Source organism: Cygnus olor, chromosome 25, assembly GCF_009769625.2.
Source record: "Cygnus olor isolate bCygOlo1 chromosome 25, bCygOlo1.pri.v2, whole genome shotgun sequence".
Classification (NCBI taxonomy): domain Eukaryota; kingdom Metazoa; phylum Chordata; class Aves; order Anseriformes; family Anatidae; genus Cygnus; species Cygnus olor.
Window position 1 is genome coordinate 4,183,965 of NC_049193.1, and position 21,448 is coordinate 4,205,412.

General features: G+C 46.7%; 1 protein-coding gene across 1 annotated transcript; it reads right to left on the reverse strand.

Moving 5' to 3' along the window:
- Positions 1–17,406: 17,406 nt before the first annotated feature.
- On the reverse strand, positions 17,407–18,372 carry LOC121059451 (olfactory receptor 14C36-like). Its single transcript, XM_040536326.1, has one exon. The coding sequence runs from the start codon at positions 18,370–18,372 to the stop codon at positions 17,407–17,409; it is 966 nt and encodes a 321-aa protein (XP_040392260.1).
- Positions 18,373–21,448: the final 3,076 nt, after the last annotated feature.

Genomic DNA, 21,448 nt, shown 5'->3' on the forward strand with positions numbered 1-21,448 from the left:
TTCCTGTGCTCTGGGTTGTGGCTCTCACTTCATCTCTAAAACACTTTTCAGCCAACAATGCTGTTTGAAATATGAATCTGAGCTTCCCCAGACACCTCCAAGGCTTTCTCTCTGCCTTTGCTGTGAACTCGAGCCAAATTTAAGGGCTAAGGGAGTGAGTACAGCAACACTGCTGGTGCTCCTGGGCATCTCAGTGTCTCTCGGTGGAAGTGTTTTGCTGAGAGTCAGCAGAGCTGTGTGAACAGGAGCTTGGACTCCTGCACTGTAGTAGCTATGCAGCTGATTTACTGGCAAAAAACTTATTCTCTTTTCCTTGTACTGACAGTGTCTTCATGATCAACAAAACAGAGACTTGCAGGAGAAGGTACAAATACTTTTCCTCCTCCCTGGCCCTTCTGCTGTCTTTTTCTCCCCTCCACTGCCATTGCTGACATCCCATCCCTCTGCCCTCTTCGCCCTCCCCACCTCTCCAACCTGAGTCAGTGTTTCTGTAGCAAGCACTTGCCTTGAAGCCCAGTTCAAGGAAGGAGGGGTGCTGGATGTGAAAAACAGAGTGGGAGATAGGATGGAGCAGGGCACCTTGCACAGAGCATGGGTTCAGGTACACAGAAAGAGGGAGGGCAGAGACCTAAACCAAACACATACCTTGGCACAGGAACAAAACAGCTCCAAAATAAAATCGAATTTTACTCCCCCAAAAGCGAAGTTTAGTGGTTGGATGGCCCAGGTGTCCCCTTCCAGCTCTAGAAGTTCAGATTGATTTCCAGGTTTGAACAAAAAAGGACTTTTCTCTCCCTGTCCACTATCTGCAAATGCTGCCACAGGAAGCAAGGTGCTCCTTAGAAACCCTGGGTGAGGGGCACAGGAATACCCTAACCCTGGAGCTGTGAGCCCCCAGCCTCAACTATTGTTCTGTCATTGCTGTCTTTCTTGTAAGACTCCTCTGACACTTCAGACTGCAGCACTGGAAATAGACAATAAAATGAAATCCATGCTACTTCCTTTCACAATTCTCAATGGTCCCATCAAAAAAAAAATATCTGGGATGGTGCTGGAAATCCAATTACTGTATAAAACATGGGTCTAGGATTAGTGCTTGCAGTTTAATTTGAAATCTTTACTTTTCCAGGCTCAGAAAATCAAGTAGTAGCTTGAAAAGACATCCAGAGTCAATTATCGTTTCTAAAATATTGTGACTTAAATCAGTCACCTCAATTTGATGGAGCGGGTGGAGACGGGAAGGATGAATCCTGATTTCTCATTTGGATGGGGGAAGGGAAGGGTTCTCCTGTGTTTAAGAAAACCAAAAAGAGACAAGAAGGAGGTTGCATCATTGTGAGACGCTGAGCTCAGCCAATCTCCGAGTGATCTGCATACATGCAAAGTCCTCATTACATATTCCACAAACAACTTCCACTCCACTTCCAGACAGCCACCCACCAGCCATGGAGCAAGATGGTGTTGCGTGCATGACAAGCACCGAGTGCAGCAGCTCAGAAACTGGGGAGCACAAACCAAGAAGGCAACACTTCCTTCTGCTGGCATCTCACCTGAGGCACAGAGGAGATGAGCGCGAGGTCAGGGCACTGCTGGAAAGTAGGAATATGCACCCAGGGCCAGGGCAATAGGTTTTCCTGTGCCACATTTTGATGTTGGGAGAGTGCCAGTTGTAGAATTAGAGCATCTGGCAGAAAATAGAAGTATTTCAGCAAGAGCTCCAACCATTTTGGGTCAGGAATGCTGTCTTGGTGCCACATGGTTTCAATAGAGGTTGCCTAAAATAGACACCTTGAGCAGTTCAGCTGTCCAAACACTGATACCTATTGCTGAGTTGCTGCAAGCTATCTGGAGATCCCCGAGGCTGGAAGATATGACTTGGGACAGTGGGAATAATGGACCCATCAAAAGAGATGGCCAAAGGCTGAGGAACACCTTGTTGCATCCGACATGGGGCTAGACATCTCCATTTAGGCAACCACAAGCCCTTATGGCTGGTAAGCTGCCTTATTCCTTTTGCTCCATTCACTGTCCTGCAGCTGAAGCTGCAACACCAGCCCCATGGGCTGGCATAGCAGCAGCCACCCCGCGTCAGCTACCAGTGTTGAACCTGCAGTGAACGCAGCCCCTAAGAAGGCTGCCAGAGAAGAAAACATCACCAGGAGCTTATAGGAGAAACAACTGGACAAAATCCCTCGGTTTGAGTCTGGGAGCCAGGAGGAGGATGACTCAGTCTTTCAAGTGCCTGAATTTGTGACACGAGCAAATGCAGCAAAACACGATGGGATTCAGGTCCTGTTCCTGAGTGTTCTCATATTTATTCCTATACGTGGAGGCAGGTCTGAATGCCACAGAGCTCTCCTGCTGAAAGCTGCTGAATGTGCTATGAAAGCGAGGGTGGCTTTTCAGGTGGAATAAATACTACTTCAACAGCAGCTCCTCATCAGGGCTGTCACAGGTCTTTGCCAGACTCATTGGGATGGGGGTACTTTCCTCCGCTGATGTATTGTTTAAGCCGTGGTGGTGCTGGCAGTCTGGCAGCTGGGGGAGGTGATAGAAATTGTGCAAATTAGCAAGGTGTGAGTGAGGAAAAGGCTGTTCTGGTAGGATTGTGCCTGAAACTGAGGTCTGGAGCAAAGGCCTGAGGTGGTCTGTGGTTGGAGAACAGATAGCACTTTTCATCTGATGAACTCCAAACATTTGGCAATGGTACTCCCCACTGCAGGAAAACACCTGTTGCCTCCTCTCCTCTCCTAAATCAGCCATCTGCAAGTGAAAGAAATAGAAAAGAAACCCTGCTTGTCAGACCAGGACATTTTCTCATCATAAATATTTGCCCTTCTAAAGCAAAAAGAGGAAACCGTAAACATTTCAAGCATGGAGAGATTTGCCTGTACTGAGACGGCAGGTTACACGTGTGCGCCTAGGTGGTACTCAGGATTTGCATTTTATCAAGAAGTTCAAAAAGCAGCTTCCATAGGGCTGAGCTCCTGCCCACAGACCAGTGTTTGTGGATTTAAATACAATTAAAGTCTATTTGGCTGCTAAACTTTGCTGGGTTTTCTACTGTAGAGGGAGAATAACTTGTTGGGCTGTCAGAACAGCAGCCTTCAAACTGGGTTGGATCTGCACTGCATCTTCCCATGTCTTGGTTTGGAGCAGATCCTCATGCTGGACATTCAGTTCAGGCTGGGCTGGTACTTCCATCTTAGGCATTCAAGATCTCTGGCTGGGATTCTCAGCAAACTTAGTGACAAAATCCAAACCAGGTAATTTTTCCTCTGGATTCTATCTCTGGTATTTCCCACCGGTGCCCCCCAGACTAATATCAGACTAGTTCTTTATGCTCCTCATGTCTTTCAGCACTAATCAAAACCTGAGCAAAAGATCACAGGACGCATGTCAGCTCTTGTTTATTGAGATCTGAGGAAGAGCCTTTCATATCTTGGAGTGGGCCAAAGAAATAAAGCAAGGGCAATAAATATTTGTTCTTTGTCTGCAAAGGAATTTCCCTGCAAGCCTTCATGAGTTTCCAAAAATACCCTGATATGTTATTCCCTCCTTTCTCCTATTGATTCTCCAAGCTGTCACTGTGACAGACTGTGGAAAGTGCTCTGCAAACACCCCTCTCCACAGAGAAAGCTTTCAGCTGCTGTTTAATTTTGTGTTTAATTTTCATTTTCATACCTTCAATGTTTTTTTCAGTACCACTTCTTCAATTGGGGGGGGTGGGGGTGGGGGGGAGGATCATTTATTTAAAGCCTAAGTCACCACCGTCTGATTTTCTCATTATTGTGCCTTTCATAATTCCTCCCTCATATTACTCTTGAAGCAGTTTTCGACCTGAGGATTAGGTGCCGAAAGATAGTAATGTGCTAGTTAGAAATTAATTGTCCTCCTTTGCAAAGAAAAATAAATAAATGAATGAAGACTTGCAGCTGTGCTACTGAAACACACACCTTACTAGTATCTGCCTGAAAGCCTGCTTGGTGAGGTAGATAGATGTTCTTGTGAGCTGCTTGTGTGGACTGTGGAGGTAATTTGTTAGATGGATTTGCTCCGTACCTCTGTCTTCACACAATAGCAGAGCGTGTTTCCTATGCATCAGCCATCTGCAACTGGGTAAATATATTTATGAACCAATTTCAGTTCAGGCATTACTGGCAGACTACACCTTGTTTTTATCTTTTGGCTCTGAAAAGCTGCCTGATGCCTCAAAGTCTGAGCAATAGATATTATGAAGCGTTCCAGAGATGGTTCTGATCTGCGGTGCTTCACTTCAAGCCCAGAACAACAGCCTTTGAATACAAGAAGTGAGGAGCAGAGCAAAGAGGAGGGGTGAGACTGAGTGGTGGGGCTTGGCAATATGACATGGTGCTGATTTCTTGTCTGTGTGGCTGTAGCTGTTGAACGGAGCTGGAGAAACTCACAAGAAAATGAATAAATGAATGAATATCAGAGATGTCTTGGATGCTCCATTTAACAGCTTGTGTCCTGTGGACTTGATCCAATGTGTGCTACAAATGAGCTGGTTTTCATTCTGGGAATAGTTGCAGTCTCAGTTTGATAAATTAGCAGCTTTCCTCCTTTTCTTAAGTCATAGCAATCAACTATTTCTCCCCTCTTGACCTGCCCAGAAAAGAAATAGGGCAGGTCCATTTAACCCATCTTCATGACTGCACATGACAGGGTGCATGACTGCACCCTGGCTCTGCTGATGGGTGATAACATCCTAATTCAGCCTAAGTCAGCCCTTGTGAAAGGCTATTCCCCTGCCTAAGCCTCAGCCCTTATTCTTCTGGAGATGGAATGAAAAGGCAGAGAGGAATGGCATGGGAAGAGGAACTAGTCAGCCTTTTTCTTTTCTACTCCCCCAAAATACATTTGATGCAGAGTTGCAGGGACGGAAGTTGTGTCAAGGTGGATGGGCAGGACCAGGGGAGCATCTGGCCATGAGATGCCCATGGGCATTCTTGTGGGAACCAAGCCACAAACTGAGGCTTTACCCTAGCATCTCTCTTTTTTTACTGCAGAGCCACACTGAACGAAGATTTTGAGGGACAGAAAAAAAAAAAAGTAATTTTGGAGATGTCAAAATATTTTAACAGTCTCCCGAGGGAAGTAGTCACTGCACCAAGCCTGTTGGAGTTTAAGAAGTGTTTGGACTGTGCACTTCGTCACACAGTCTGAATTTCTGAGTAGACCTGTGTGGTGCTAGGAGTTGGACTTGATGATCCTTATGGGTCTCTTCCAACTCAGGATATTCTATGATTCTATGAATGCAGCTTATTTCTACAAGTGCGATAAAGGGAACAGAAGATTTTGAGGGACAGAAAAAAAAAAAAGTAATTTTGGAGATGTCAAAATATTTTAACAGTTTTTGATTGACATGAAATATGTATGTGTTGTCAGAATGGAAACTTCTCTTCTGTGTTCATTGCAAGACCATAAAATGTTGTCTCACCTTGATTTAAATGAGTAAGAACTATGAGATGGCAGGTCCAGAAAGGATATTAAAGAAGAGAAATGGCTTATTTCATGGGATTCAGAAATCATATGGATTGTAATAGAGGAATGTAACAAGGTGTTAAAGGAATTGTGCAATTGTAGGAGCCTTTTGGATCCTGCATCTTTTCAACAGGTTGGTCAAAGTGACCTCCAGATTAGCAGATATCCAACTTATTTTACCTCCCACGATTGTGCAAGGCTTCAGGAACTGTGCCTCCGGTCTTCCTGAAGCTCATTTAGTATTTGCAGAGCAGCCTAAAGTGCTTATCCATGAACTAATGGCGAGAGCATCTGCTGAGATTTTCTGGGTGGGTTTCTTGCAGCAGATGCTGTCATGGAGTTGAGAAACGGTGGCAGCAAGACTGCAAGGAGATTGAGATGCCCTCCCTGCTGTCGTGCCTGTCTCTGAGAGTGGCTTTGAAATGTAATAACCAACAAATTACAATGCAGTGTCTTGGGCAGCATAGATGTGAAGTGCTGGCACTGGCTCATGTGCTCAGTCCTGGTGTCAGCCCAGGAGAGAGCCTTGGAGGGTTAGAGAAAAGAACCAGGAAAAATGTTGCTGCCAGCAGAATATGCCTATTGCTTGCAAATAAAACCAGGCAGATGGCCTGCTGAATTTCAGTCCTTAATTAAAAGTTCTTTATTCTTTAAGCTAATTATAGAATAATCCCTGCTGTGGGAGGGGCTCCTTTGGCATGGAGAAGGTGGTAATGAACATTTCAGTACGCCTCCTTGTCGGCAGGCTCAGCCCTTCATCTGCTGCCTTGCGGCTAAAGATACCCTCAGTGTTAGTTCTGAAGTAGACCCCGCAAAGGGAAATTAAAGATACGAGATTTCAGATAGCACTGGTATGATGATAGAGGATCTCATTTCCATGTCTGTCACAGCACAGACAACCCAGGGAGCTCCCATGGGAATCTGTACCCCAGACTATGTTGTCACTATTAGTGAAAGTTCTGCTAAAGCAGATACATTTCTTACAAGTGTTCTCCCTGGGGTAAAAGTAGTCTGTGGGTAGTATTTGACATGACTAGAAGAGGTTTCAGCCAGTGCTGTGGTTCTTTTCTTCAGGATTTGCACTTTAAACTAACTCCAGCCTCCCCATGTCTGATGGGGCTGGAAGTGCAACCTCACCACATGCCCCACTGCTCCCCCCACAAGATCTTGGGAATCCTCCGTGCATGCCATGCTGGGGAGAAAAGCTCAAAACACAGATGCTAAATTAACTGATAAAGAACCACTAGTGCAAGGTGGAAAAATTTAACAGCTTGAGCAACATCAAGCCCTTGTGGACACCAGGATCCCAGTGTGACAGAATTGCAGAACCACAGAATAGAGCTGTTTACTCAAATCCACATCTGGGAGGCTTTTGAAGAACTCCCAGGAGGAGACTCCACAACCTCTCTGGGCGGCCTATGCCAGCGCTGTCAGCTGCACAGTGAAGAAACATTTCCTGGTGTTCAGAGAGTGTGCTCCAGTCTGTGCCCAGTGCCTCCTGTAAACTTCTTGTGACTTCACTGTCCCAATGAAATAGCTTCTGCCAGTGCCTCCTGTCTCCCAAACTCATCATCCATCACTTTGATGGCTCTGCTAAGCATTGAAATATACGGCAGGCTTTTGCCCTCCTTCTTCTTCTGTCTCCTGTGACCCTTTCTAGATTAAAAGACTGAGAAGTTTGCCCCATCCCCTCCCGACCTTTGCTGAACACTAATTCTCCTGGACAGCCTTTGTGATTTCCCCAGGACCCCAGGTTTATTGTCATATCTCCAGCCTGGCTTTGCAATTAGAGAAAGAGAAAAAGCCGGTGCCTACAATGCTGTGCTCGACCCCAAGTGAGTGGCTTGGGCTGGCCTTGCCTTATCGCAGCACAAGTGGGTCTTATCAGGGAGTGTCAGCAGCACTGTGCCTTTCAGGCAGGATTCAGGGAATGGAAATGCTGCTGATCTCTATCTGCCTGGCATTTCTCTCTCTTTCTCCTTCCAAATCAATGTGAGGGATCTTTTTCAGACCCTCTCCAGGTTAGAGGAGGTGGGGGTAGTGGCAGGGGGTGGATGGAAAAATACTCAGCAGATGAGAAAGTTTTTCAGGCAATTGTTCCTGCCTGCAGCTGCTAAATATAGGTTTAATTAGAACATGAAAGACGCCTCAGGATTATGCCATGAGATTTGTTTCCTTAGCCTGTAACTAATGCCCTGTGGTTCCAATAACACTGCCTGGACTTCATTAGTCTCCAGGCAAATATCTACCTTCGGAAACTGCAGAATTATCCCTGGGCTGTCCTGGCTCAGAGCACCACATGAGCTCAGGAGTGTCGGAGGCACTACTTTAAATGTTCTCTAATTATCTCAAGCCTAGATTACGGAGGAAGTGGTTTGGCACCTGTGAATTGATTTTTGGGAGAGAGCCCCTTGAAATGAGCTTCTTCACCTGACACTGGAAAGTTTTGTCTCTTGCTCCCCACAACCCTTCATGGTGGAGGCAGGTTAGCTCTTTCTCACCTGCCTGGAAAAAGCGCAAGCCATTGCTGATGAGTATGTGGAGGGGATGCCAAATTATCCAGCTTCATTCTGGCTGCCTTGCTTGTTTTTCCCTTTTGTACTTGAATTATCCTGGAAAAGGGACGTGGCCACGCAGCTCACAGCTGCTGCTTGGAGGAGAGCTATTTAAGCCTGCCCAGGAGGGTTTCCAGTTCGCAGGATACAGCCATAGTGCACTTGTTGTGGTTCTGGAGACCTGAATGTGGCTGCTTCTGTACAGAATGGCTAAATCCTTTTAAAGGAGCTAAATGTCACCAAGGCTTTCTGCTCTGTGTATCATCAGACTGAAGCCGAAGAGTGTGGTGCTTGCAGGGGATGCCTCGGGGCTGAGCTCCCTGCCCAGACCCAGACTGTGTGCACCATGTTGGCTCCCACGGGACGCGGTGGCATCCCTGGTCCTGCCAGAGCTGGCTGTGTGGCCTTGGAAATACTTCCTATCATCTGCTCCAGCACCATGGGTGTAGCTGGATGTTAGACCTAAAAGCAGGACAGTGTGGGGCTTAAAAACCATGGCTGGGTGATTATATGGGAAGCTCAAGGAAGATAAATACAACTCTCAGTGTCCAAGAAGACCTTCTAGAACTTAGGTCTTTCAAGCTAAAACTGAATTATACTATTTTTCCTTTTTTTTTTTTTTTTTTTCAAACTGAAAATGGATCAAAATACAAGCATCATGCAATTTTAGCAAGCCTTTCTGCAGTGCACGTTTGGGAGACACAGTCAGGCTTTGCACATATTGCCAAGGAACTCTCAGAGTCTCAAGAATCGCTTTCCTACCTGAACCCTTTCTCAATTACTGTCATCAAAACAGCACTTCTGCAGCAAGCGGTGCAGGAGAAAGGCACAAGGCGCACCCGGGGCTGCTCCGTCCATCAGCAGAGATGCACTTAGAAAAGCTTTTTGTGGAGCAGACAAGTGCATACCCGCATTTCTTCTATTCCCCACCATTTTCTATTTACGCAAGTTAGCTGACAAAACTGCTGTAGCAGCTTTTTCTCCTGTCTCCTAGGATTATTAGTTTGTTTTTACTGCCATTATTATTAAGGGCACAAAAAGATTTATTTTCTGTAAAACAAACCATGTTATTGTCCAGACAGATTTAAAGGACTGAATTAGGAAGCGGCATTACAATACATTTTGTATGAAAATGAAATATCATGAGCAGTTTCTTGGCAGACCTAATGCCTTTCAGGGCTGTTCTTTGGGAACAGCAATTCCAGGCAGGGGCTCTGGAAAAAATACACTGGGGTGGTATAATGAGACACTGTATCAGAATGGATACACATGATCCAGGCAGATTAATATTTAACGAACACTGAAGTCTGCTATCCCCTAAACCATCGAGTGCCTGGGATTTGCAAAGTGGCTAATTTTAAAGTATTTTGTATGGAATTATTCATGCATTAAAAAGTACATGACTCTCTTGCAGTCTAAGTCACTGAAATGGAATTAAACTGAACGAAATTTAGTCATCAAAACATCAGGTCGAGACGACAGCAGTGCAACGAGGGTATATTTTTCATTAAAGGACCCACTGAACACTGAAAAGATCAGGCTTTGAGCACACAGCCTTCTGTAGGGCAGTGATGGCCTGATCCCAACAGGTTCCTTGGGAACCCAAGGGGGAGTAGATCCCTTTTTTGGCTTTTTAAAGCAGGGAAGAACCAGCAGCAGTAGCAGGGCCAGCAAGAGCTATAGAGCTGGAAAATCACTTGCAGGGATGAAAACAGAACTATGGTACTGGAGCAGGAATAGAGCTGAGTTGAGACCAATGGCCTCACTGGAGTGATGGTTATGATACCACTGTCGTCATCTTTATTTTCATTTACATTTTGCATAGAAGGAATAATTAAAACCTACTTGTTGATGAAGTCTAATGAGACTTTACTTTGGCTTCCACAAGTGTTTTTTGGACCTCATTTCAGACAATTCTTCTGGCCTCTCTTCTAGTCTTTTCCCCAATAGTTTCTGATAAAAGAAGAATGTTCCAAAGAAAATGTTGTTTTCACTCAGAAAATTATTTTTTAATTAGAGAATGGAGTGGAAAAGTTTTCTTCCCTGGCATTTTCTCCATTTTGTTTAAAAGGTTTCCACTCTACCTTGATAGACAGCAGTTTGCTGAAGTCAGTTCACCTTCTTGGAAGTCATCGCTTGGCCTGAGCTTGTGTTTTGTGCAAAAAGTGCGAGGCATAGGTGAATGGTTCTTTGCCTCACAATCTATGAATGCATTAAGCTCATTGACTTAATGAGAGACGATAAAATAAACCAAATTAAAAGTGTTTACAGCTATTTGAATGCTACTAATTATGCCAAAGAGCATTGCAGGAGAACAGGGAGAAAAAAGTATGGCAATAGATGAAAGGGAAGGGCAGAACAAGTTGAAGATTCATTTTCTTTTTGTGTGCCTGCATGGTTCAGTACAAACAATAATTATGATACTGGCTCATTAGGAAGATACAGTAGGTAAATACTGCAGTCAGGAATGGGAAAGTCACACCCTCTGTCTTAGCCGTGCTACTTGAAGCAAAATGACTTTTGTTAATAACAAAGGAGGAAAACAGGACGTTCACGCACATGTATCTGCAGCCTCTCTCTGGATCTGCATGGAAGCAGTTGGAGCATTTATTTTGTTATTTTTGGAAAAAAAATGCTCATTTCGAAATCAATTTATTTTAATTCATCCAGAAAAAAGATAAACGGTGAGCCTGAAAATGAGGAGAAAATGTTTCACATCAGCTCAAGGAAAATGCTTTAATCAGCCCACAGTAAGCAGTTTTTTTGTTCCTTTCTTGTGAACTGAACAAGGGTTTGGCACTGGACCTGCCCAAAGTGTATTTCTTCTTTCCTTATCTTTTTTTATTTACCCTGAAAAGACCCATTAAATCCCTATTTGAATATTAAACATAATTAAAAGACTTTTCTACATTGTGAATTGTTGTCTCATCTGCATGCCCATCAACATCTGTGTAATAATGGGCACAATGTCTCAGAGGTAAGAATTAGCCTTTTCTTCCCCTTGTTTTTTTTAGGCTGTGGGGAAACAAACACAACAGGTGATACCCACACTGCCATGCTATAAAGTTTCCAATACAGTTTTGCTTCATTTTCAATCAAAAAGCCATTCCCTTCTTGCCAGCTGATTATATCTGCTCTTGAATGTGCTCTTTAAACCAAGCAATGCTATCTAGAGACAAAAACGTGGAGGGGTGTATTTTAAAAGACTTTAATTTATTAAACTCCAAGCCAGAAGAAAACTGGAAAAGTTAACAACTCAGAGTGTGATTAATCAGAAGGTTTTTTTTCTTTTCTTTTCTTTTTTTCTTTTTTTTCATTTGGACAGCTGGAGGGATGGGGAAGTGGAAATACCCCACTTTCTAATGACACGAAGGAAAGGTTAATGTGAGTGTTCACTGACAGATTCTTTCATTGCCCTTGACAAAAGCTTTTGAATACACCACCAACCCCTCTTCCCCCAATAAAGGCTCTCTACCTCAGGGGACTCTTGCTCCCTGTGATTAACTTCCATGGACTTTGTGCATCACTATCAGGCTAATGGCCATTACTTACTTATTTACTTGATTTGATTTAAAATCTGTCTCTGGCTCCGGGTGACTACATTTCTGTTAGCAGCCGCACAAAGGGCTGGAAACAACACACACACACACACATTCAGTGTCTGCAACTTGGTGGATTTGGGGGGAAAGGTGCTTCAAAAAGATAAACACATGCATGAACACTGGAAATAAAAGTAATAAAGACTGAAAGTTGGAGACCTAAAAAGAGGAAAAGAAAAAGAAGAACATGCAATATTTCCCTCCCTTGATGAGAAAAAAGATGGTCTAGGGACAACTGATAATCAATGTTTTTGGGAAAAATTGGGACAAAATGCACAAATGTTGGACCTTAATATTGCTGTGAACCAGCCAGGGAACAGTGAACCTGTGCAATTTGGTTGAGTGAGACATTTCCAAACTTGCCAAGTACGAAAAAGACAGCCTTCTTCTGCTTTCCAAAGGAGCTTCTTCTTAATTTATACTCGTGGCCAAAAGTCCACCACAGGTTCAGTTTTTCAGCTGAAAGTATGGATTTAAAGAAGCTAGAATGTGTCACAAAATGGACTGATTTTGTGAAGACAAATAAAGAAGTGAGAATTGAAGCATATTTTACTGCTTATACAAAATTCATGGAGGGAAACAAATGGCTGTGGCTGGAATGGACCCCGTGGACCATATCTAAGTAAAGATCATTGACTCTGCGCTTCTGCACTGTCCAAGCCAAAACACTAACCTTAACCCTAACCCTAAATATAAATATGACCCTCACCCAACACCTGGATGTGTTGGTGTGATGGAATGAGAATGGGCTTCAATGTGTGATGATCCAACATCACACACCATCTCTTCTGCCCTGAAAGACTGCTGTGACAGATGGAGCCCGAAGTCAGTCATGGACTATGGAAACTCAGTGGACATTCTATATACATGAATGAAAATGGTGATTAAGTTGAATGTATTGGAAAGGGTGTAACCTGAGCATGACATAAATGGTATGGAATAAGGGGTGGATATATGTCCTGGTTTCAGATAGGATAGAGTTAATTTTCCTCCTAGTAGCTGGTAGGGTGCTATGTTTTGGATTAGGATGAGAAGAGTGTTGGTAACATGCTGATATTTTAATTGTTGCAGAGCAGTGCTTACACTAAGCCAAGGACTTTTCAGCTTCTCGCTCTGTCCTGCCAGCGGGCAGGCTGGGGGTACAGCAGGAGCTGGGAGGGGACAGACCCAGGACAGCTGACCCAAACTGGCCAAAGGGGCATTCCATACCATCTGACATCACGCTGAATAATATATAGGGGTGGCTGGCCTGGGTGGGGGGACTGGCTGCTTGGGGATAGGCTGGGCATCGGTCAGCAGGTGGTGAGCAATTGCATTGTGCATCACTTGTTTTGCACACATTATTGTTAGTAGTACTATTATTATTATTATTTTCCTTTTCTTTTCTGTCCTAATAAACTGTCTTTATCTCAGCCCACAGGCTTCATTTTCCCGATTCTCTCCCCCATCCCAGAGAGGGAGGGGGGAAGGTGAGTGAACAGCTGTGTGGTGCTTAGCTGCCTCTGGGTTAAACTACAACAATGATTCAGGGAGTTCAAGCTTGCCCATCTTACAGCTGTCTGTCCAATCTTGTCCTTACCTAGCTCCTCAACTCTGTTTGCATCTAGCTGTCTAAAATATTTTATCTGAAAAATCTTTCTCACTTCTTATCAATCTAACTTCTACACTTATCCCTTGTGAAAAGTGAAGCTGTCTAGAGGCAGCCTGGACTTGGCACACAGCTGAGGTGTTTGTTCTATATTTCAGGGAATTGTATCATGGTTTACTATTGTTTGCTTCAAAATAAGGAAAAACACTTCTGTGTCTCTGTGCAGCCTAAGGTGGGAGCTGGTGCAAGGGGGCAGTGACATCCAGCTGCTGATTTCAGTGGAGAATTCTGGTGTAAGGAAAAGCAATGCAAGGATCAGGTGGTCAGTGAGAGAAATGGCAGAGCTGTAAGGTGAGGAGCAAAGTTTTCTATACGGTGTCCAGCCTCAACAGACTGAGAGACTTAGGAGAAAACTTGGATCAACATCAATTGGGGAATGTTGCTATCACTATTTGCCTCAACTCAAGGGCAATGAAAAATATCTGTAAATACGAAAAATCCTTCTTTATAAAGGCCTCATTCAAGTCTTCCTTTTACTGCACTCCTTAAACTTGACTAATTAGCTGTAGAAGTTTTGAACAATTGAACTATATTGTCAAAATAGACATATCTTGTTAAGGCTTTCTTCATTTTAATGACCCCCATGGTGTATTTGGTGCTCAGGTACCTCAGGTAAAACAAGGAGATAGAAGAAATCTCTCAAGGACCTAAAGTCAGAGGCAAACACCAAAGTTTCCTGGAGCATTTAATTGGCCCCATGGAGGGCCTTTACTACCAAAGCCTCCCAAAGGACTTGTTAGAGATGATTAACTGCAGGCCATGATTGCAGGTAGTCAGGGGCATTGTGCAGGTGGCTCTGATGCTGAGAAAAGCCTTGGTTTTGGTGAAGCAGAAAGGTCAAGCCCTGAGCTCAGCCCTGGGAAGAGAGGTCCAGTCCCTCACATATGGGGCAGTGGGATGTAGGCTGTGTGATGCTGAGTGCAGGACAAAGGTATGACAGCACAGCGCCTGTCTGCAGGGTGGCAAGAAGGCAGCAAGGCCTCAGTGTCATGAGGACAACGTGTCTCCTCACAGGCCTCAGTGGCAGAGACATCACCCATATCCAAGGGGACAAAGACCTCCATCTCACTGGGCCCTTCAGCCTTGGCAGGGCCCTCAGCCATCTCCACTGCAGGCTGTCCTGCACTGTCCCACACCTGCCCCTTTCCCTGCAGGCTGCAGACACTCCTCTCCCTTCTTCTTGCTCTCAACAGGGCATTTTCATGGATGTCTCTCCACCCTCATATGGGAGTTCTTTGAAACACATCAACATGCTCTGATGATGGACTTCATCTAGGTGACCACTGGCACCACAGTATTATCCTTTGAGGGACATTTCTTCCTCCTCAAGCTCACTGCACACCTTCCAAGTTGCATTTTCTGACAGCTGATCTTTTTCCTGTTCTTTCCTGCTAACAAGCAAAGTTTTGTCATCTCAGAAACCACTCCTCAAGCAGGACTCCCAACCCAACAGGCTTCCTGTGGTCTCTCAGCTGACCAGACACAAGTTGCCTCACCATCATCTCTCAAGCCATAGGCTTGCTGCTCATTTCAAACTCCTTGGCTAGACACGACCAAGTCATGGGCCTCCTACTTTCTATTCCTATCCTCTTGCAGAAGGGACAGAACAACCCCATCTCCAGGCCTTCTTTCTGGATGGGGCCTACCAGGCACTTAAGCAGAGGAGATCCCACAGTCAACATGCCAACTGGGCACCTTCTGCTGGCCTCTCAGGGACGCTGGCAGATGAGAGCCTAAAAGTACACATCCCAGCCAGGAGACAAGGGCCGACCTGTCGGCTAGTTCACAATCCCTTTCCAATTCACTTTCTTGCTACTTGCTCTGGAGCTGATGCTCCAGAGACAGAAGTGACTTCACAGTCATCTTTACAACCATGTTCCTCCTGTGGGCCTATGAAAACCTCGAGGCACATTTGAGCTCATCATAGCATTCCCACCCATCTACTCCTTGTGGCCTACAAGCTGATCTCAATCACTCGTCACACATCACCTCACATTCATCTCTGAACGATGTATGAAGCTCAGCAACTTCATGATTCCTGCCAAGAGGGCCAACTTCTTAAGTTAGAGGTAGGAGAGGAGATGAAGGTCAGGGTTTTAGATCCCAGGAACCAGGATATTGGGCTTTAGTACTCCAGGTTAGAGCTTTCCCACATTAGGCATTACGCAGGCATAGGTGGAGGGTTTGGTGATCAGCTTTGGGTGTCAGGTCAGTGTTTAGGGTATGGGCAAGTTTTGTGGGATGGGGTTTTGTTTAGGGATGGCCTGAGGGCTAGGGTTAAATAGAACATTTCTATCCTAGTGATAAAGGCAGAGATTAGGGTGAGTGAAAATTTAATAGGCTTACGGGTTTGAGCTTTGGCTTCAAGGGAAGGTTTGAGGTTAAGTGGGAGAGTAGTGAATTACAGTCAAGGTGAGGAGTAGCAGTTAGGGGTTTAGAAACACAGTAAGTGCCTAACAGAAATGTTTTCAGAGTCAGTGTTACAGCAGAATCAACACTACCTGAACCCTCATACCTCTTCAAAATTGTTCATTTTTGCTTGCCAAGCCCCTCTTTCATCCCCCAAATCACATACCTCTCCTGTCCAGGCTTCTCCTGACCTCCCCATATCAGTCATCTTCTTAGGGGCAGCTTTCTGATGGCTTTCATAGTCTTAGAATATCTGTCTCATCTCTGTTGGCTACTCCATTCCTGAGACAGAAGTGCCGTTGTAGTCAGGAGGGAAAAGGGCACAAAGTTCCACAGGAGCACCCTGCACAACATGACCAGCAGCTCTGCACCACCACAAAAGGGCGCTTCCTTCCTACAAGTTTTGGTTCCAGAATGGCTCCTATGGATCCAGGGTAACTTTATGCAGCCTGTCATGCAGGCTTCCTCTCCCCCAGGGCATCTTGGAGGCCGTGGCCACCTCAGTGTAGAAAACAAAAAGCAGCCCTGAAGGATGAGTTTAGTCAAAAGTTGAAACCTCTGACCTGACAAACGTTATCTAAGAACTCTTCCTCTATGGGGCCTACCAGGTACTTAGAAAGAGTGGATCTCCCAGACTATTTGCAAACCATGTGCCTTCTGCTGGCCTATCAGGGACACTTGCAGTTGTGAGCCTAAAGGCATGGACCCCAACCAGGAGACAAGGGATGACCTGTCAGCTACTTCAGAAAAAAGTCAGTTCACAATTGACTTTACAGACCTTTTCTTAGGAGTGGATTATGAATTTCTGAGGCACCACTGACATTGTCATACCATACCTACAAAACACCCTGTATCTGGCCTTGGACAAGCAAAGGTAGAAGTGAGCTGGTTGTGTTTCTTCAAGCCCATGGCACTGCTGCTGGACTCCCAGCCTCTGTGACACACAAGAACCAGTTACTTGCCAGTCCTGTGAGGTGCTAGGGCGGGAGTGCCCTTACAGTCAATGTTCAAGCCCCATGCCTGTTGGTGGTCTCTCAGCTCCTGGTGCACAGTGAAGAAGATCACACTCACTTCCACAAGCCACGTGCCTCAAGCTGGCCTAGAAGACACTCAGGGGAAGCACCCTCCCAGCCCCAGCCCCAGCCCCAGCCCCAGCTGGCAGTGCTGCTCTGCAGAGCGAGGGGGCTGTGGTGCCCAGGGCACGGGGGCACTCTGCAGGGCCATGCTGGGCAGGCTGGAAGACAGACCCAGCTCATGGGGTCACTGCCATTGCCCCAGGGCTGCAATGAATCACTTGACAGACTCCTTGGCTGAGGCTGCTGCATGCCCTGGGGCTGCAGAGCTCTCCTCTGCCTGTTTACACCAGATTTAGCACATTTGCTCTGGTCAGTCCACCTTGGACAGGCTCACATTCTGGGGGCTCAGAACAGGTCTCACAGGAAGGACGTCAGACAAAAAAAGGCAGTGCAGGGCTTATTTATTTTGTTCAAATTCACAGAGAGCCTGGCTCCTCACGCACAGAGTTTCTGACCTATCTTCAACAGGTACATACTGAAATGCAAATGGGGTGAATCATCTCATTTTAATTGGAAACATTAGCCGAATTAAAACAAAGAAAATCCTCTAATAAAAATACGCACAAAGACACACACAAAAAATAGAATATTGGCTATTCCTGTAATTATTGACATTATGAGTCATCTGCAGAAGCAGATTGGAAATTTGCTGCATCTGAAACACACCTAGTCATCAATTTCCATAAGGCATCCTTGAGCTCTTGATTTCTCATGCTGTAGATGAGGGGGTTCACTGCTGGAGGCACCACCGAGTACAGAACAGCCGCCATCAGGTCCAGAGATGGGGAAGAAATGGAAGGGCGCTTCAGGTAGGCAAACATGACAGTGCTGACAAACAGAGAGACCACAACCATGTGAGGGAGGCACATGGAAAAGGCTTTGTGTCGGCCTTGCTCAGAGGGCATCCTCAGCACAGCCCTGAAGACCTGCATGTAGGACAGCACAATGAAGACAAAACAACCAAATACTAACGAAACACTAACCACAAGTACTCCAGCTTCCCTGAGGTAGGAATCTGAGCATGAGAGCTTGAGGATCTGGGGAATTTCACAAAAGAACTGGTCCACAGCATTGCCTTGGCAGAGGGGCAGTGAAAATGTGTTGGCAGTGTGCAGGACAGCATGGACAAAGCCACTGCCCCAGGCAGCTGCTGCCATCTTGGCACAAGCTCTGCTGCCCAGGAGGCTCCCGTAGTGCAGGGGCTTGCAGATGGCAACGTAGCGGTCGTAGGCCATGACAGTGAGAAGGGAATACTCTGCTCCAGCCAAGAAGAATACAAAGAGGACCTGGGCAGCACATCCTTCATAGGAGATGGTCCTGGTGTCCCAAAGGGTATTGGCCATGGCTTTGGGGAGAGTGGTGGAGATGCAGCCCAGGTCAAGGATGGCGAGGTTGAGGAGGAAGAAGTACATGGGGGTGTGGAGGCGGTGGTCGCAGGCTATGGTGGTGAGGATGAGGCCGTTGCCCAGGAGGGCAGCCAGGTAGATGCCCAGGAAGAGCCCGAAGTGCAGGAGCTGCAGCTCCCGTGTGTCTGCGAATGCCAGCAGGAGGAACTCGCTCACAGAGCTGCTGTTGGGCATTTGCTGATTCTGGATATGGACACTGCCAAAGGAGAAAAAAACATTCAAAAATAGGGTAGGTTTCTTGGAGCAAAACTCAATTCATTCTTTATTAAAGATTTCATGTTACCTTTTTTTCCTACAAGTCCTTAGTGCATCGCCCTTGCTGTAGGCCTGCCTTGTGCTGGCTGATGTCCTATACACAGCAGCTGGCCCTGCCCAGAATTTCTTGACAGACCATATTTACTGCACAGCAGTGGTACATGTGGTACAGCACTGTGATTTTGGAGGGAGGGCACCTGGGAAGGGGATCCCTGTGTTCAATGAGGGTATTTCATTGTGTGGATCACTGCCTGCAGCAGTCTCATCTTGGGGATGGCTGCACTCAGAGGTTGTGCTGAAAAATCATCTGGGCTGTGCTGGGAGAAGACGGCACCAGCTCCAAGTGCAGGTGGAAAAGACACTTTCAGCACAGCTGTGCAGAATGCAAGTAAGAAGACTTGACAAGGATTCTGATTCAGAAGAGTAAGCAAGGCAACTTGGACAATGCAAAGATATTATTTTTTTTTTCCTGCAGGAGCTCTGGCAGCACAGGAGGCAGCTCCTGCCCTGGACAATATAGAGTTGAAGACTGAGGACAGAGATTCTCCCAGATTATCTGTGCCATGACACAAGCTGTGCTTGTGAGGGGTTATAGGAGACCAGGGGCTGCTGCAATGAAGGCACCTGTGCTTCAGGGGATGGCAGGGAGGGAGCAGCTCCCTTTCACTGCCTGCCCATGCCACTGCTGCCTGCAGCTGTGCCTGCCAGCAGCTGTTTCTCTGTCCCCACATCTCCTCCTGTCCATGCTCACAGACCACATCCCAACTGCTGCGTGTGCAGCTTTGCCCTGCAGACACCTCCCGGGGATAGGGACAGCTCTGGGGACATCTCCCTGTCTGCAAGTCCTAAAGAATATCCTGGCAATTCCCTGAGAAAAAAAAAAAATGTAGATGCTGGCAAAGTGTGTAAGCAGAGACGAATGAAGGGACTTCCAAAGGTTCATCAGCAACTTGTTTATACCTCAGAGTAATGCTGTAGGATGCTCAGTCCCTTTAGAAATCTAATCATTCCATTATCACACAGCCTGCTTTTTCACCACAGCAGGAAAATGCAGGCAGAGACTGCAGAAAGTGCCTTCACTTGCAGGCAGCCCCTGCCCTGCCCTTCCACTGCCCAAGCCCCTGGGGCAATGCCCTGGGGGTGCTGTGTAGCTGTGAGCAGCCTGCCCCAGGCAGCAGCCTCTGGGCAGCAGCAGGACCCTGCCCTGCCGCGGGGTTCCTTCCACCCACAGTTTCTCCCCGCAGCCCTTGGGCAGCTCCCCGGGCAGGCTGAGTGCTGAGCCTGGCAGGTGGCAGAGGCCCTGCCCCGGCACACAGCCCCTGGGGCACAGCAGGGATCCTGCTCTGCACCACAGCCCTGGGCACCCCTGCCTGTACCCCAGCTGCAGCCGGCCCTGTCAGAAGGCAACTCTGGGGTCCTGGCCTCTGACCATGGGGCAGGGAAGCCCTTCTCTACAGTATGTCCCCCTCCTCTGCACCAGAGACTTACACCATGAAAGTCATTCTTGTAAGTCCCACAAGCTGTGGGATGTGCTTAATTTAGGAGATCCCTGCAGGAACCACAGCTGCATTGCCCTGCACTCAGGGACTTACCATGCCAGGAGCTGTGAAGGTTCCTGCCTCAGTCAGGTCTCCTCTGCCCACTTACTGCAGGCTGCCTTACACCTCCCGTGTTTTCTGTCCCCCTTCAGCACTGCCCAGGAGTTCCCTCCCTCCTTCCCTCCTTCCCAGGAGCCTGGCCCAGCTCAGCAGCACAGGCCCAGCCCAAGGCATCACTTCCTTTGCTCTCCTCCCCCCCCCCCCCTACAATGGGCTCCCTGGAGATGTCCCTGGGCCTCCCCAGGTGCCTCCTTGAAAGAGGCACTGACCTTCCCTCACTCAGCTGACAGCAACATTTCTTTCCAGCACTGTTCTGTGTGCTCTCAGAGGCAGAGTTGGGTGGGAGAACCACCTTGCCTTGTCTTGACATAAGGCAGGAGAGCTAGACCAGGACAGGCAGGGAGATCCTTTCCCCTTGCTGAGGGAAGGGATGCAGCCGAGGTAATCGAGGCATCTCTTTTGGGGTTTTGCAGTCCTGCGGCTGGAAGGGAACTCAGCCTCCTCCTATGCACACCACAAACCTGTCGGAGGTGGGGTTCCTCTTGCCTTGATTCAGGCGTGCACCAAACAGGCACCTGCATATGAGCTCCTTTTCTAACTCCTGTGCTAGGCAATGGAGGAGGTGGCCATGGGTGAGGTGTTCAGATGCAAACTCCTGACTCCATTTCAAGTGCCAGACACAGGCCAAGATACATGTGTGTATCTGCAATATGTAATGGAGCAATTTTTGGAGAAAGAGCAGCAACTGGAGTCACCATCTGGGAGGCTGATGGGGAAATCCTGTGACCAACTGAAATGGCAGCAAATGCCCACATGTAAGACACTTGATCCTTTTCTTACTCCTTGGGTTCAAGGCATTCCCTAGAGGTGTAGGGTGATCAAATGGGGTCATGTACCACAGGAACAGCCAAGCCTCTCTTTTTCTCTTCTCCATCTGTTCTATTTCCGACATGTCTGCTGATTTAATAATCAGAAGTTTTCTCATGGGCGTCCACACATTGTGCAGCCTAATTCAGGGCAGCCACTCCCTTTAACAGCCAGTTACAGGCCTGTAGTTCTACATGACATGACATGATTCTCCAAAATGATTTAAAGCAGCATTGAATCACACCATGAATGTCTTCCATCATGCAAGAGAGACCTTAACAGACTGAAGCCAGTTCAGTGGAGGCCACCAAGATGGTCGGGGCTGGAGGATGGGAACCCTGGCCTTGTTCAGCATGGGGAAGGGATGGCTTTGAGGGGAACACACAGTAGCTCTGCACTGCTTGTGCAGAGGTTTCCAAGAGGACAGATTCAGGATCATCACTGCCATGCAAGACATCAGTAGAGGCAGCGGGCTGAAACAAGAGACGTTCATGCTACATGTGTACAGAAACTTTTCCAACAAGAGAACA